Source organism: Diceros bicornis, chromosome 2, assembly GCF_020826845.1.
Source record: "Diceros bicornis minor isolate mBicDic1 chromosome 2, mDicBic1.mat.cur, whole genome shotgun sequence".
Lineage (NCBI taxonomy): Eukaryota > Metazoa > Chordata > Mammalia > Perissodactyla > Rhinocerotidae > Diceros > Diceros bicornis.
This window is the reverse complement of record NC_080741.1, coordinates 87,277,279-87,295,076: the sequence shown is the minus strand read 5'-3', so window position 1 is coordinate 87,295,076 and position 17,798 is coordinate 87,277,279. Positions and strand designations below refer to the sequence as shown.

Below are 17,798 nucleotides of genomic sequence, written 5' to 3'. Positions count from 1 at the left end.
GGAGGCACAGGGACAACTCAGAAGTTTGGAAATGCTGCTGCCTATTAAAGGTGGATCAAGAAAGTGAGACCCCTGCTTAGCGCCTAGAAAGAGCCCACCCGGCAGGCGGTAGAGGAAGGCAGAGGCTCTGGGGCTGATTCTCAATCTTGGCTGAATATCAGGATCATATGGAGACCTTTACAAATCCCGATGTCCAGGCCGCGTTCCACATCAACCTGAGGGTGTGGGACCAGCATCCGAATTCTTTAAGTCCCACCAGGGACAGGTGAGTGGTTCCTAGAGCTCCTTTGAGCCTCTCAGAAGAAAAATGTTGGGCGCCCCCTGCTGGCAGAAGGAGCCCCATGCTCCCACTGGTGGGATTTCCTGAGGGACTCAGGGTCTTGGCTAAGCCGGGGAGAGGTTGGGAAGCTTACATAATCTCTGCTCCAGGCATCATATTAACAGTTAGCAAGAGGAGGCTATTTAAAGCAGGAGACTGGGAGGCACGTGGGAGGCCACTAGGTCTGGTGCATGGGCTCAGGACACAGGCAGGAGATGAGGCCCCAAATTCTGATCCTCAAAGTGCCACCTAGGCCAAACAAAAATAGGAGCGGAAGGCAGCAGCCAGACAGCACGGAGGTGTGGAGGAGGCTCTAATTAAAATGCTTAATGCACTTGGTGATATTCTTATTTTTCTCCCAGCTAAAGTCTTACCCATCCCCATGCATTGGTCTTCTGTTCATGAAGTTGAAGGTCATTCATAATTTATCAATTTATTCACTCAATTTATCAATTCCTGGGCCAGGTCCTATACAGGGCATGGGGGGATAACAGTAACAACACCAGCTCACATATATTGAGCACTTGCTTTGTGCCAGGTCCTGTTCTAGTGCTTGCACGTATTAACTCATTTCATCCTCACACAATCCTATGAGGAGGGTCCTTATTATCCCCACTTTACAGGTGAGGAAACATACACAGAGAGGTTAAATAATTTGCTCAAGTCCTCACAGCTAAGACGTGGCTGATACATGACTAAGACAGGGCTCCTTCCTTTAAGGAGTTCACAGCTCGGTGGGGTGACAGACCCAGGAAACATGTATATGTATTTGGGGACTCACAAAAGAGGAAGTGCGGCCTCTGTCTGGGAGGGGTCAGGGAGGGCAGACCCTTGAAATGGGTCCTAAAGGTTGAATAGGAGTTAGCCAGTCTCAGAATAAATAGGAGAAAAGAGAAGGGCACTTCAGGCAGAGGGAATGGCACTTGGCAAAGGTGAGGAGGCAGGAAAAGAGCACAGCTTCTGCTCTGGTGAAAAGCAGTCTGACATGAATGTGGGAAAGACACTATTCAGTGCTTTAAACCTGTGTCTGGAGCACACCCGGAATGGCACTCTGCAGGAGGCTCTGAGAAGTGTGCCTGGGGTCCCAAATTCAGGGTTACCAGTTCCAAGAAATAAGCAGTGTGTTTTCAGGGCAAGGGAAGGTGCCGGAAAGTGATGTGAACTGCTTCCAGGTCATGTGGTTGAGAAGTAGGTGTACTTCCTCCGTTCTCTGTTCTTCCATCTCCTGGCTGGACATCAACTCTGGGGTGACTTTGGAGGCCATGCACTGAAACTCTCTGTTGGATTTATTGTTCTGTGATCCCCCAGGGAATGAATGACTGTGTGGAGAGAGGTCTCCTCCGTCTTCTCCTCCCCACACCAGCCCACTGACCAGGAACACCTGCATTGGCCATTACATGTTATGTTACGGCACCGAAATTTGGGGATTGGTTTCTTACAGCAACTAGCATTACGTTCCCAATATAGGATCCATGGCTTCAAAGGAATAACGACAACAGCTGACCTTTATTTCGTGCCTACTGTCCATCAGAAGCCACGTGACGTATGTCAGATGCACCATGTCAATCCTCACCACAACTCTGTGAGGTATGACTATTATCATCTCCCTTTTACAGACAGGGAAATGGAGGCTGAGAGAGACTCATGTCTCTTCAACACATGTTTATCGAGGGCCTATTAAGCGCCAGCACAGTTTGAGGCCAGGGATACAGCAGCAAATGAGACAAAGTTCCCAACCTCACGCAGCTGGCACCCCAGCGGGAGGGAGGCAATCAGTACACACGGGCACATATTCGTACGTGAGGAGGAGACTAACGCAGGGCTCGGGCTCAGAGGGAAAGGGGTGGGAGCGCTAGTGAACAGCCAGGAAAAGGGCGAAGCAAGTAAGGCTCCCAGAGCGCAAAAAGCAGGCCACTGCTTACATGGGCCTGACAGTCAGCGCCCCTTAAATTTTGTACCCTGGGAGTCTCACTTGCCTTACCTGGTCCCAGCTGTGGTCTGGGATGTGCTACTTGGACAGTGTGGTCAGGATGAGGTGATGTTCGTGCAGAGGCCTGAAGGAAGTGAGGGGGAGAGGCACTTAGGAATCTGGGAGAAGAGTGTTCCAGGCACAGGACCAGCAAGTGCAGATGCCGGGAGGTGGCGCATCCTCCTCCTGTGAGAGCAGGAGCAAGGAGGCCATGATGCCTGCATACAGGGGGTGGGGGAGGCTGGAGATGAGTCTGAGGGTGCTGGGGGCCAGGTCATGCAGGGCCCTGTGGGCCATTGTGAAGACTTTGGTGGGAGTCACGGATGGGGGACGGGGGTGCTGAGCAGAGGAGGGCCGTTGCCTGAGTTTGGTCCAATTGGACCTCTGTCTGCATGGGGAGCAGAGGCTGTAGGAGTGGGGTGGGCTGAGAGCAGAGGCAGGGAGAGCAGGGAGGACGCTACTGCAGTCACCCAGGTGAGAGACGGTGGGCAGCAGCAAGGAGGGGAGAAGTGGGCATATTCTAGATCCATTTCAAAGCAACAGCCAGCAGGACTCACTGATGGATTAGAAGTGAGGTGTGAGAGAAAGAGGGGGGTCAAAGATGACCTCAAGATTGCTAGCTGGAGCACCTGGCTGAATGGAGGTGCTGTTGACTCCAACGGAAGGGCTGTGGAAAGAGCAGGTTTGGGAGTGGGGTTCCTGAGAGAAAAGAATCCATGAACCCTGTCGAAGGCACAAGGCCAGTCCAGAACATGGCTGAGTGTCATGCCACCTGAGCTCCAGACTGTCAGGGGCTGCTCAGTGGAGCCCCTGCAAGAGGAAGGGAGCTCAAATTCAGCAGTGAAGGAGCTTGGTAGGGGGGAACTGACTCTCCCAGCCCAGGCAGCTGGGGTGCTCACCCACCTCTGCTGGACAGCAAGAGGGAGCCTCCGAAGGCGTAGGGCATGAACCAGCAGAACCACATTGGCTTTGAAAACCTGGGTTGTCGCTACGGTTCTTGCGTGGCCAGATGGCGCCCCCTGGTGGCTGACTCGGCTCCTCACAGCCCTCTGCTCACCTTGCGTACATAGCCCGCAAAAACAGTATATACTGTGAAAAGGAGGTCGCCCTCCTATGCCAGCCCCCCTTCCCAGATGCAATGACTGTTAGAATTTATGTTTCTTTCCAGAGACTCAACATGCATCCTTTCAACTGATATTTATTGAGGGTTTACTATGTACAAAGTACACTTGGCATTTTTGCTCTCTGCATCTCTTCTCTACACAGAAGCCAGAGGTCAGATCCGGTCCCTCCCCTCCTCCCAACCCTCCTTGGGCCCCCACCTCACTCAGAGTGAAGGCCCAAGTCCCTACAATAGCTATGACCTGCCCTCTCCCCTGGAGCTCTCAGACCTAATTTCCTCTAACTCTCTCTCTTTTTTTTTTCTTTTTTTTTGTTTTTTTTTTTGTGTGTGAGGAAGATCAGCCCTGAGCTAACATCCATGCTAATCCTCCTTTTTTTCTTCTTCTTTTTTTTTTTTGCTGAGGAAGACTGGCTCTGAGCTAACATCTATCGCCAATCTTCCTCCTTTTTTTTTCCCCCCAAAGCCCCAGTAGGTAGTTGTATGTCATAGTTGCACATCCTTCTAGTTGCTGTATGTGGGACGTGGCCTTAGCATGGCTGGAGAAGCGGTGCGTTGGTGTGCGCCCGGGATCCGAACCCAGGCCACCAGTAGCGGAGTGCACGCACTTAACCGCTAAGCCACGGGGCCAGCCCAACCTCTCTCTCTTTTTCCATCTGTTCCAGCCATATTGGCCTCATGACTTTTTCTATTGTGATAAAATATACAAACATAATGTGTATCATTTTAACCATTCTTAAGTGTACAATTCAGTGGCATTAAATACATTCACAACATTCAATTCTAATCTTTTGTAACCAGCACCACTGTCTATACCCCAATCTTTTTCATCATCCCCAACAAAAACTCTGCACCCATTCAACACCAACTCCTCCTCCTCCCCTCCCCCCAGCCCCTGCTAACCTCTATTCCACTTTCTGTCTCTATGAACTTGCCTATTCCAGGTACCCCACATAAGTGGAATCACACAGTTTGTGGAATCACACATTTGTCCTTCTGTGTCTGGCTTATTTCACCAAGCATAATGAAAAAGGTCCATCCATGTTGTAGCATATATCAAAATTTCATTCCTTTTTATGGCTGAATAATATTGCATTGTATGGATATGCCACATATTGTCTATCCATTCATCCATCAATGGATACTTGGGTTGTTCCTACCTTTTGGCTATTGTGAATGATGCTGCTATCTATGAACATTGGTGTTGGCCTCATCACTTTTTCTTCAAACTGCCAGGCACACCCCTGCCTTGAGGACTTTGCACTGGCTGTTCCCTCTGCATGGAATGTTCTTCCCCAAGAGATCCACATGGCTCCTTTCTCACTGCCTTCAGTCTCTGTTCCGATGGTGCCTTCTCAGTGAGGCCTACTCTGACCACCCTACTAAATACTGCGACCTACCACTCCCCATCCTCTTTACCCTATTTTTTCTTTTTTCTATAGCACTTATCCCTCTCTAACATACTATATAATGTACTTATTTAGTATATACATTGTTTAGTGTCTGTGTCTCTCCACCAGAATATCAGCTCCTTGAGGGCAAGAACTGCTGTCTGTTTGGTTTATCTCAGGGACCCAGGTAGGCAGATGCTCAATACATAGTTTGTTGAATGAACTTAAAATCGTGACCCTAAGTCGATTGCTGAGTTACACATTTTAAACTGGAGTCCTAAGTCTAATGTGTTGGATGCTTTACACTCCAAACATTCTTAAATGCCTCAAATAGTTAAAACATCACATTTACATGGATTATTTTGAATCTGGGTTGGAATTGGGGTTAAATTCTCAACTGGCTGAGCGTGCATATCTCCAGAGATTTCAGTCAAAGCAATGAGAAGTGAAACTGCAGAACACCAGTGTGATTTTTCTCACGACCTGAGGACCAGGCTGAGCCTTCATCCTCATCCCTGGCCCTGGGACCATCGTGTGGGTTGTGTATAGCACAGCCGAGGGGTTGATGGGAGCAGAAATCCAGTCTGTGCCCCACTTGCCAAGTGCAGAGCTTGAGTCCTGGCACAGGGCTGCATCCATTGGAGGGTGGGGGGCCTCTTTCCCATTCACAAAGGCCCCTATGGGCTGGTAGTGGCCCTGTTTTGTCAAAAGAGATGCCAGCCCACAACCTGCAAATCGGGTCGCCTTGGAGCTCACATCCCCCCAAGTCAATTCCATATTTTCTACTTTTCAGGTCTGTTGAGGCTGCCACTCCCTGCCCCCTCCAGCCCCCCTTGGATGCAGTGAATGTACTTACTATTTGATTCTATTCTGAGTTCCCACCCAGCAGGGCCATGACTCTCAGAGATATTTCCATGACACCAAGTGGGCTCCTCATACCTCCTATGAGACTGACACAACTGCCAAGGCATTTGAATGACACCTCCCTTCCTTTTTCTTTATTTAACAAACATTTACATAGTCCTTCCTATGTGCCAGGCACTGTTCCAGCACTTTCTAAATATTAACCTATTTAATCCTCCAACCTAGGAGGTAGGTACTATTATTATCCCATTTTACAGATGAGGAAACTTAAGTGACTTGCCTGGGATCACACAGCTACAGGGCTAGGACTCAAACCCGGGTTGACTGGCTCTGAAGTTTGTGCTTATAATCATGATGTTTTGCTACCTCATAACTTTTTTCTTATCATTCTTTTCTCCCTCTTTTCCTACGTGCTTCCCTCTCTTTCTTCCCCTTCCTCTCCTCTTTCCCTCTCTTCTTTCCTCTGTTCTCTGCTTTCTTCCTTCCTGACCCTGAGCAGCTGCCACCTGCTTCCCCAGGACACTGCCCAGTCTGGTACACCCTCTGCCAACTCTCCAGACCAGGCCCTGCTCTCCTGCCACCCTGCCAGTCCCTCCATCATTACTCTCATTTCCCTGTGCCAGTAGATGGGGTGTGCCAGCCTCTACCCCCTCAACCCGTCTGCTCACGACCACAGGCGGCAGTTGGCAGAGGTCTGGCAAACGGGGGCCTGGGCCAGCCTGGAGGGAAGCTGGATCTTTGGGCAGTTACATGATGTGCTGCACACCTTCCCCTGACGTAGGCTTACCCACATCGTGATTTCCGTTTCCTGCTCAGGGATTTTAATGTGATGCCAAGACATCTCGTGGTGCTTGGGATGAACTTAGACAATAAGGGGCCAGAAAGAAAGAGACAAAGAGAGAGGGATAGAAAGACAGGGAGAGAGAGAGAACTCTAACGGGGAAGGCAAAAGGGGAAGAGAGCCAGTTCTCTGAGGTTCTACCATTAGAAGCAGCTCCCTACAGTGTTGGGAACAAGGAGCAGTATGAATGAACTTTTCTAAGTTTCTCAAAGGATGCATGTTCTTCTGCATGACCATGTCTTTGCATATGCTGTTCCCCCGGCCTGGAAGGCTCTTCCTGATCATTTCTACCTGAGGGCTCTGCTCATGTGTTGCCACCTCTGGGAAACCGTCCCTGAATTCCCACAGGTGATTCTGCCTCCCCTTTGATGCCAGAGCTTCTGCACATATGTGCACACTTCTCTCTTTTTTAACTATTTGGCTTATAAGCATCTGTGTCCCCTGCCAGCTGAGCCCTCCTCCAAGACTGAGACCATCCTGCTTTATTCTCCTTACACCCTCTATCTCTATGCCTGGTACACAGTTGGTGCCTGGAAAATGCTGAGAGATGCAGGAAGGCTCAGAGATCAGACCTTCACAGAGGAAGGAAAATTGGGAGTGGTGAAAGTCTCAAGGCAAGATGACTCTGGGTTCAGCACTTACCAGCTGTGTGACCTTGGGCAAGTCACCTAACCTCTCTGTGCCTCAGATTCCTCACTTATAAAATGGGAATGATATTAGTTTGTACCACATAGGGTTGTACGAGAATTAAATAAGCTAAGACATGTAAAGCACATAGAACAGTGACTGGCACATGTGAATCACTCAGTTAATATTAATCATTATTATTATTATTAAAATGCAAATAGTAATAGAGTTTCCCAAAGGATTTAAGCAATATAAGTGCTTTTGATAAACTGTAAAGCATACAGGAAGGTCTTTGCCACCATCATCCCTTAAAAATATCAATAGAACAGCAGTGGCTGATCCATCATGATTTTCAGAATTAATTCACAAGCTGCAGCCCACATTGCCACTGCTTTTTTGAGCAAATGAAATGGTGAATGTGACACTGGCTTTTGTAAATGACAGGCAAAATCATGATGGTTTAATAAAAGGCTCATCGCCTGACCCCAAACATAGTCCTGCCTGTAAGCACGGCCGGTTCTGGGACTTATGGCCCCAGACATTCAATAAGGTGTTTTCACTCTCCAAGTCCTGGCTACCGCAAGCCAAGGCAGAGGCCGGGGACAGAGAGACAGAATTGGGTCTGTTGCTTTGCTTCTGACAGGTTGGCAAGTCTCTTCCTTGTCTGTGCCAGCACACAAAGAGGAGTCACTGTCCACTCCCGCCAACCCTGTCAAGTTTAAAAAAAAAAGGGGGGGTGACCAAGTTGAAAAAATAAAAGAGCTTGCAAATCTTTGGAAGCTATTTTACCTGTACAGATGGGAAAACTGAGGCCAAGAGAGGGGAAGGGATCTGTTCAAAGTCACAAAGTAAGGTGCAGGCAGAGCTAGAACCCAGGTCTCTTGACCCTTAGCTCACCGCCCTTTCACTGGCGATTGCCTTCCAAAAACTCAATGCTCTCCACACTGGGAGCCCCAGGTCTTAAACGGAAGGTGATGGAGGCCCAGCACTAGGTGCGGAATCAGTGCTCCTGTCCACAGGCGGAGCCAGTGTTAGGGATGCCTCCTCACTATCACCTCACTCAGTCCTTACAACCCTATGAGATGGAGACTATTATTTTCATCCCCATTTTACAAATGGTGATACCAGGAGTCGAAAGGGTCAAGCAACACTGCTGGAACATGAACCAAGGCTGCTTTCTGACCCCAAAGCTCAGGATCTTCCCATCATGCTCTGCAGCTCTTTTTCTGGAGCCCAGGCCATTGCTGAAGGCCAGCACTTGTGCAGGGCACAAAGCAAACAGCTCCCCAGAACTGGGATGAGGTTTTGTCTCTATACACCCTGTGGTACTCAGCACAGCGCAGGGCATGGAGTAGGTGCTGACTGATCACTCTGTCTTTTTTTTTTTTTTTTTGAGGCATAATGTACATATAACATTATATTAGTTTCAGATATACAAAATAATGATTTGATATTTGTATATATTACAAAATGATCACCACAATAAGTCTAGTTAACGTCATCATACAAATTACAAATTTTTTTTCTTTTTAAGAGAAATTTTAAGATCTACTCTGTCAGCAACTTTCAAGTGTGCAATACGGTATTATTAACTATAGTCACCATGCTGTACATTACATCCCCGTGACATTTATTTTATAACTAGAAGTTTGGGCCTGTTGACCCCCTTCACCCATTTCAGCCACTTCCCACCACTCGCCTCCAGCAACCACCAATCTGTTCTCTATATCTATGAGTTTGGTTTTCTGTGTGTGTGTGTTTTAGATTCCACATATAAGTGAGATTATACGACATCTGTCTTTCCCTGTCTGACATATCACTTAGCATAAGGCCCTCAAGGTCCATCCATGTTGCTGCAAATGCAAGATGTCCTTTTTTTTTTTTTTTTTTTTGTGAGGAGATCAGCCCTGTGCTAACATCCGCCAATCCTCCTCTTTTTTTGCTGAGGAAGACGGCCCTGGGCTAACATCTGTGCCCATCTTCCTCCACTTTATATGGGACGCCGCCACAGCATGGCTTGCCAAGCAGTGCGTTGGTGCACGCCCGGGATCCGAACCAGCGAACCCCGGGCCGCCGCAGCGGAGCGCGCGCACCCAACCGCTTGCGCCACCGGGCCGGCCCCGCAAGATGTCCTTTTTTGTGGCTAAATTATGTGTGTGTGTGTGTGTGTGTGTGTGTGTGTGTGTGTGTGTGTGAACATTATTTCTTTATCCATTCATTCATCAATGGACACTTAGGTTGTTTCCCTATCTTGGCTACTGTAAATAACACTGCAGAGAACATGGGGGTACAAATATCTTTTTGAGTTAGTGTTTTTTTCTTCATTTAAATACCCAAAAGTGGAATTGCTGGATCATATGGTAGTTTTATTTTTAATGCTACAGATTTGACCACGCTGTACACCCTCTGCATGGATGCTCCCTCTCATTCCAAGTCCCCACTCTCACGTGGATCTTTTTACATTCTCCAAGTCTCCTGAATATTACTTTAATCTCTAGCTCTCAGGAGCTTTAATTGACCCGAATTAATGCAGAACTGCAGTTGGGGGTGGGGTAGGGGGCGATAAAGACTCCTCCGCCGCCTCATTCACTGCTCACCTCGGTCAAGAGCTAAAGAACCGCAGGCTTCAGTCATCGCATCCGTACAACGCGGCGGAGAGCAAGAGGCTGGCTTTAACGTGTTGCCTGTAAGTACCTAGGACGTCAACACGCCCGCAAATTAACCAGCGGCCCCCCCGCGCTCCCCCCGCCCCCGCGCTTCTTACAGCGCCTGCGTAGAAGCCGCCGGCCGCCCTGCGCCGTTTGCATCCGTCCCCGCCCCTTTCTCGCCCTCGAAGACTCGGCGCTCGACGGGCGTCTGTCAGCCTGCTTTCCGGTTTCGGCGCCGCCGCAGGCGCGCCTGCCGAGCGCCGAGCAGCCATGGAGATGGCGGCGGCGGCTGTGTGAGGGACCGTGGAGGCCTAGAGCCCGGGCCGGAGGGCTGGACAGGCCTGCGTGCCCGCGGAAGCCCTACCGGGTACAGAGGGCTGGGCTGGGCCTGAGGGGCAGGAGCGCCGAACGGAGACGGGCGGGCCGCGCGGGGGTGGGATGTGTGAGGTTGTGGTGGGTGTGACGTGCGTGGTGGGAGATGTGGCTTTCGGGCTGTGCGTTTCGCCTGTGTGTGCTTGCGATGATTGGGCTCTATTTGGTTGTGTGGTTATGCGGGGCGTGTACAGTTGTGTTGGGTTATGAGGCTGAGGAGGGAGGCGGTTGTCTCCCGAGTGTTGTTTGGGTCTCTGGTTGTGTGAGGTTGAGGCATTTGGGTTCTGAGTTTGTGTGGAGTTGTTTGTAGTGTTTTGCGTGTCACCTGTGCAGTGTGTGGAGTTGTCATGTCTGCTCTGTGGGTCTTTCATGTTGTGTGGTTATGCGACGTGTGCACAATCGTGTTGAGTTCTGTGGAGGGTGGTTGTGTGCGGTGGTGAGGCGGGGATGAGTGGGCTGTGGGATACGCAGTCTTTGCGGCATGTGGCCGGGGAGCGCTCGTGCTGGACGTATACTTGCAGGATATGTAGATTTTATTTATTTATTTATTTACGTTGTTTAGGGTGTGAGGGGCTTGCATATGCTATGGTTGTGGGGTCTGGCTGGTTGGTTTGTGGTAGATTTCTTTGGTTTGTGGTGTGTATTTGGTTATATGATTTTAGAGTTCGTGCATTCTTTCATTCATGGAGCTTTATTTTGTTTCTTCGTGGTCTGTGCCAGGCGCTGTGCTAGACTCTGGAGAGGTGGTGCTGGTGAAAACAGACATGGTCTCTGCCCTCACAGAGCTTACAGTCTGATGTATTTAGTCACTTCGTGTACTTGTGGTTATAAATTGAGATAAGTGTTGTGACGGAGAAGAGCAAGGTGTGTCCCACGGGAGAATGCCTCTCCTAAGAGGCATTTCCTTGAGGCAGTGAGGTTCGGTTGAGACGCGAAGGGTGTGTGTGTGTTTGATTTGTGGTTGTTACGGGCCAGTGCGTGGGAAGGAAGGGGGCTGTCAGAGTCAGGGCATCAGATGAACCCCTGGCTGGGGAGGGAACTGGAGCTGCTGTTTCAGTGATCTGGAAGAGGGGCTGAGATCTGCATGTATATAGCCCTTGAGTTTCTTAGCTAAGAAAAAGAACAGGGACCTGGTGTTTCATTTGTGCGTTTTCTGGGTCACTGCCATCCCTCAGCTTTGAGGACCAGGCAGTCCCTCCTCAGTGGCCCTCCAGGCAGGTCCATTCGAAGCTGAGGTCATACATTTCCTCTTCACTCTCTACTGTGGTTTGTGGCCTCGGTTCTTGGGGAGAAATTTCTCTGCTTTTGTGGAATGGTTTTCTGGGAGTCTTTCTGAGATGACATTGGAAGTGACTTTGCCATGGCCTATTAAAACTGACAGTGTAACTCATTAAGCCTTGAATTGTTTAAGCACCAAATCCTCTTATTTTTGAAGCAGTGAGAACATTAGGCTTGCTACTCAACTGTCGCTTATTTAAACTGTCACTTATACAATCTAGTAAGTTCATTGGAGAGAGAGTGCTCTGCAAACAAGACACAAAATACTGACCCCGTGCCTTTTTTTTTTTTTTTTGGCTGAGGAAGATTCACCTTGAGTTAACATGTCTCACCAATCTTCCTCTTTTTGCTTGAGGAAGATTCACTCTGAGCTAACATCTGTTGCCAGTCTTCCTCTATTTTGTATGTGGGTTGCCACCACAGCATGGCCACCAACGAGTGGTGTAGGTCCGCGCCTGGGAACTGAACCCAGGCCGCCGAAGTGGAGCACACCGAACTTAACCACTAGGCCATGGGGCCAGCCCTCGATTTTTCTTCTCCTTCTTCTTTTTTTTTTTTTTGTGAGGAAGATTGGCCCTGAACTAACATCTGTTGCCAGTCTTCCTCTTTTTGCTTGAGGAAGATTGGCTCTGAGCTAACCAGCGTCTGTGCCAGTCTTCCTCTATTTTGTCTGTGGGTCTCTGCCCCAGCATGGTGATGAGTGGTGTAGGTCTGTGCCAGGGATCCGAACTTGTGAACCCAGGGCCGCCAAAGCCGAGCGTGCTGAACTTAACCACTATGCCACTGGGCTGGCCCCCTGATTTTTCTTTTTGACCACTAGGTTTCTAATGCTCCTCCTTAGACTGAGGTTGGGATTTTTGTTTTTTTGGTTTTGTTTGTTTTTTAGGGCAGACTCTATCTCTTTTTCGTTGGTGCATTTTTGACACATCTGCGAGAGCTCAATATATGTGGTTGAATAAATGATCAAGGTAAAGAGGGTCAAATAAAAACTTCTGCTTGTTGATAAGTACTTCAGACATTGCCCCAGTGGCTAAAGTGGCATACAAATTATGAAGTTGGACCATTTGGAATGAATGTTAGAGAATTGCCTTGGTGTTGTGTTTGCTGTTGAAGTTGAATTTTCTTTTCTTGTCTTCAAGAATCTGTGCTTCCCACTTCATTGAGTTGCCATTGTCCAGTGATGTTCTCATATCTTAGAAGGTTTTGTGTTTTGGTCTAAGGATTTGAGAAAGCAGTTTGTGTTCTTAACTTGCACTGAACAATTAAGTACCCTTGTTGAAATGTGAAAAGAACAAAGGAAATTCTCAACTGCTGCTAATTTGCCTGAATTGGCTTTTTCTTCCCTTCTTCTTTCCTTTCTCAGGACTTCTACTCCAGAGAGGAAACCTCATCCAGGGCCATGATGCCACTTCCCCATTATCTGTGTGCTGCTTGGTTAAGCTAATGCTGCAGGAGCCCTGGTCCCTTGTGGAGGAATCAAGCTGACTCTTGGCATGAGGCCCCTGCCTTACAGGGGTTGAGAGGGACACTGCCATGGCTTCTCTGGATGACCCAGGGGAAGTGAGGGAGGGCTTCCTCTGCCCTTTGTGCCTAAAGGACCTGCAGTCTTTCTATCAGCTTCAGTCACATTATGAGGAAGAGCACTCCGGGGAAGACCGTGATGTCAAAGGGCAAATTAAAAGTAAGAGGCGAGGATTTTTTGCTTATCCCATTCTGTCAATGGGAGCTTTAACTCATGGGATAGTTTTCATCAGTTTCCATGTTGCCACAGAACATGATAACACTAATAAGTAATAATAGTAGCGAACATATCTAGTGCTTACCATGTGTCAGGCATTGTTAACAGTCTCGCCATGTATTAACTTCATTTCATCCCCACAATAACTGTGACTGTGAGCCCCATTTTACTGATAAGGGTACCAGACACAGAGAGATTAGATAAGTTGCCTGAAGTCACACAGTGAGGCAGAACCTGGCTTTGAACCTTGTAAATGTAATTACTGTGCTCTGCTGTCTCTTGCTAAACTGTTTGAATTATCAACTGCCAGCCTAAGAGGATTTTGGAGTGGAATTCCTTTCCTTTGCTCTGAAAGTGGAGGCACATTGTGCACCCACTTACCTGTCACAAATTCAGGCCTTCCTGCCATCCTTCCTTCTTTAACTATATACCGTGTCGTCTGCCGCCCAGGAAAAGGAAGGTCATAGGTGAAAAGCAAAGAGAAACAACCCAAAAAGTTAAAACTTGGTTTTTGACCTTCCAAGGGCTCAGGTCTAGAGGATTGCAGAAAGAACTTTTCAGAGTAATTTGACTATACATACTGTTCATTTCCTGGACTTCAGATTCTAACTCCTAAGTACGATGCCGCTGCTCTGAAACTCACTTTCCTGGTGATTCAGCTAACTGGCTTCTCATAGCATTTCTTTTATTTATTTATTTTTTTTTAAATTTTTTTTGTGAGGAAGATCAGCCCTGAGCTAACATCCATGCTAATCCTCCTCTTTTTGCTGAGGAAGACCAGCTCTGAGCTAACATCTGTTGCCAATCCTCCTCCTTTTTTTTTCCCCCCCGAAGCCCCAGTAGATGTTGTATGTCATAGTTGCACATCCTTCTAGTTGCTGTATGTGGGACGCGGCCTCAGGATGGCCGAAGAAGCAGTGTGTCGGTGCGCGCCCGGGATCCGAACCCGGGCTGCCAGTAGCAGAGCGCGCGCACTTAACTGCTAAGCCACGGGGCCAGCCCCTCGTAGCATTTCTGAAGGCAGTGAGATTAAAAAAGTCTGGATGCTGTATTCACAGTTCTCTGTTGGGTGGGAGAGAAAGGAATGATCATGTATTCCTAAGTGGACTTTGGCCTCCACACATGCAAATCACATGCATCTTGTAACCAGATAGTCTCACTCCATGTCTCACTTTTCAGTTCAGAAAAAGAGTTGTTGAAATGATTAACATTTATAACTTCTGTCCAAAAACATGACAAAGTCAAACATTTTCAAAATCCTGAGGGCTGTGATAGATAAGGTGGCTTCTGGCTGTAGAGGCTAGAGCAGAGCCATAACTATTAGGAGGCAAAAAAGAAAATTTGTGCTTTATAGTTTTCCAGGTTCTCTCACATACATTATTATTTCATTTGACTCTCTCAGCGATCCCGCAGGAAGGTGCTTGGTCTCATTTTACAGAGAAAAAGTGAGGTTCAGAGATATTAAGTGACTTATCCAAAGTCACACAGGAATTGGCAGAACTAGGCCTTGACCGCAGGTCTTCTATCACCTCTAAGTCTAGTGCTGCTCTTTCTACATGGCATCACTGATGATATGAGGCCCTGTATTCCAGTCATAGTGTGCAGTGCAGCTGGAAAACAAGAAAACTGATTATCTAAGTTTCCTTGGACAACTGAAGGATCTCCATGATTTTCAGGGAGTGTCTAGTCTCAGTGTCAGCTGAACTAAGTCATATGCCACGATATCACTAAAACTTTGATGCCAGTGGGTAGAGAGTTAGAGAATGTCCTCAGATTCCTGTGATGACCTTTTTATTAGAGGAAAAATATTTAAGATTATGGAACAATAGATATGGGAATCTATTTCAAGAATACGAGAGTGGAAATTTTGTTCCTGTGAAAGAAACTTGAAAGGATTCTTTGTTTTTTTTCCCCTATCTCTACCTTAGAAGAACTAAGAGATTGAGTTAAGCATTCCTTTAGTACTACTAACGATCATTTCTTTAGTTGGAAAGGAATTCTTGCTTGTGTTGCAGTTTTCTGTGTTTCTGAAGCAGGAGAGTAAAGTTTTAAAGATTGACATCAAAGATTTTTGAAAAGTCCTTTATAAAACAGATCACCTCTTCATTTGGTCTTTTGATTCTTAGAAATTTTACATATAGTGTTATAAGCCAATGTTACCTCAATAAAAAAATAATAAATAAAATGCAGAGAGGAAGCAATAAAAAAAAGAAATCCCGTGACATTGCTGGTTTAGGCAAGTGAAATGTTAAAGCCAAAAGAGCAAACCTTGGTATCAGATTTTAGACGTAGTTTAAAAAAGAAAATGTAAACTTGTCATTACCAAAAAGCGGTCGATGAATTTGGGCCCCAGCCCTCGTTCAGCTTCGGTTTTGCACATGTACAGTAAGTATGAGAAAAGGCCGTTGAAAACTAACTGTGGCTTCTGCTTTGTGTTTTTAAAAACATATGGGATTGTTCTTAACTGGCCCCTTCTTGAAGGGCTACACCCACCCTGGGAAGGTTGCCAGGTAGTTTTTTTATGCCTCCTAAAATGGTTAAATGGCATGGACTGCCTGTTTAACTTGACACGGTTTAGTCTTTTTGTTTGCAAAAATGAATTGGTGTTTGCCAACTTCAGTTTTCTGTCTGCTAGACCCTTTGTTTGCATCAGGCAGTTTCCTATCCTTTGTTGTTAAGAAAGACTACTTTAATGCATTTTAGAGGGTGTCCTTTAGTTCTGGTGGACTTATTTTACCAGTTGGAGAAAGCCATTCCAGAGTGACTGATAATCAAGGAATTTACTTATTAGCTTGACTAACAAAGATGTGTCTATAACCTTATCAATTTCACCCCCTCCCTGCCAGCCCCTCCATATCTGCATTTACCTAGAGTTTTGAGAAGCTATGGGAATGTTTTTAATGTTATCCAAGTGACAGAGCACTTCAAAATCATGGGAACACCATATGAAGTATTGATCTATTAAATGTAAAAGAAATTATATTATTTTGTATTAAATCTGATATTTTCTACTAGATTCTAGTGGCAGAAAGGGATAGCAGTCACCCAAGATCTAAAGACATTAATGAGAGCAACTTAGAATTGAGAATTCTTTTTTTTCCCACCAGTTGACTGCTGTTCCATTTTAATAGCAGGTCCTCTCACCTCAACGCAGGTGGCAGAACCCCTGTTTTGCAGAGGCATAGTTTTCGAATCAGTGCTGGCTGGGGAGAGCTGGGGCTCTCGTTTCAGACGGGTGAGGTTTCCACTTCCAGCCCTGCTGCATATAAGCTATGTGATCTTGGGTGAAGCAAGTTTCTCTCCCTCTTTGATGTCATGTCCTCTTTTGTAAGTAGGGATGCCACCTGCCTCATAATGTTGTGAGCGTAAACTGGCATAATGTTTTTGAAAGCACTTTGATTTGTGTCTGGTACATACAAGGAATCAATTCAGAAAACATTCGTTTTCTCTGCTTACCAAATCTAGTTCCCTTTGTGTTATGTTTTATGTATTATATCTGTTTCTTGAAGCTTTTTGTCAATGTTCTCACACTTGCCTTCAGCAAGTGAGTGGGGGAAGAACTCGATGTACAGTTAAGCCTTATGGGGAACGACAGCCCAGGGATGTCGGTTTGGCTGAATCCATCCTGGAGGTAAATGAGAAGTGTTTACTCATGAGTCCCTAGGGTAAATAAATTAGTACTGTAGAATTTGATTTAAAAAAAAAAAAAACCTTTATTTTAATTGAGATATAGTTTACACATAAGTTTTCAATTGTACAATTCAGTGAGTTTTGAAAAATGTATATACCCGTGTAAACACCTCCCCAGGTAAGATACAGGAAAAAACATTTCCATCACTCTGGTCCCCTCATTGAATTTGATTTTAATACTTTTATTTGGGCACTTAAATTTGGCAACGAGCAGTAATTTAGCCATATATTGGCCACATAAACCAGCTTACTGTTAATACTGACTACGGAAAGGATTGCTCTGTAGTATTTGTAATACAGTGATTGTGTGTTTATTATTGCATTTTATTTGGGATCCAAAAATTTCTTGACCATTTTTAAACAAAGCATAATTATTTCATCAACTCTGTGTTTTAAGATTTCCCTCAAGTCTTCATGGTGTGTTCTTCATAGATTCATTTATGGTGTTTGTTCCATTTTTCAAGGTCTTGTCCAGAAGGCTAAGAAAGCAAAGAACAGGCTGTTGAAACGAGAAGGAGATGACCGAGCAGAATCAGGGACCCAAGGATATGAGTCTTTCAGCTATGGAGGGGTTGATCCTTACATGTGGGAACCCCAGGAGCTTGGTAAGAAATTCTGTTCATTCATTCAGCAAATGTTTATTGAGCATCTCTATGTTCTAGGTAATGTTTTAAAAGTTGGCTGAGGAGGCATCAGTAAATAAGAATGCTCTAAGCTTCTCATGGACCTTATGCCCTAGTAGGGGAGACAATGGACTGAGCATCTGCTTTGTGCTGTGCACTACATTAAATGCTTTACCTGTGTGCTCTCGTTTAATCCTCATGGCACTCCATGGGGCCCTGCTCATGGTCAGACAGCTGGGAAACTGCAGAACTAGAGTAGGAATCCAGGTCTCTGACATCTGCCCAGGCATGGACTTCATTGACTGGGCTGTCTCCTCT

At 46.6% G+C, this 17,798-nt stretch overlaps 1 protein-coding gene across 1 annotated transcript in view; it reads left to right on the top strand.

Annotated features, from left to right (window-relative positions):
* The first annotated feature begins 10,026 nt into the window (after nt 1-10,026).
* The window catches only part of RBSN (rabenosyn, RAB effector), a 31,854-nt gene continuing 24,082 nt past the window's right edge, over nt 10,027-17,798 (top strand). Inside the window, exons 1-3 of the mRNA XM_058565841.1 lie at nt 10,027-10,146; nt 12,793-13,110; nt 17,322-17,462. Of these exons, the coding sequence (XP_058421824.1) occupies nt 12,963-13,110; nt 17,322-17,462 (289 nt within the window). The 5' untranslated portion in view covers nt 10,027-10,146; nt 12,793-12,962. The remainder of the gene's footprint in view (nt 10,147-12,792; nt 13,111-17,321; nt 17,463-17,798) is intronic.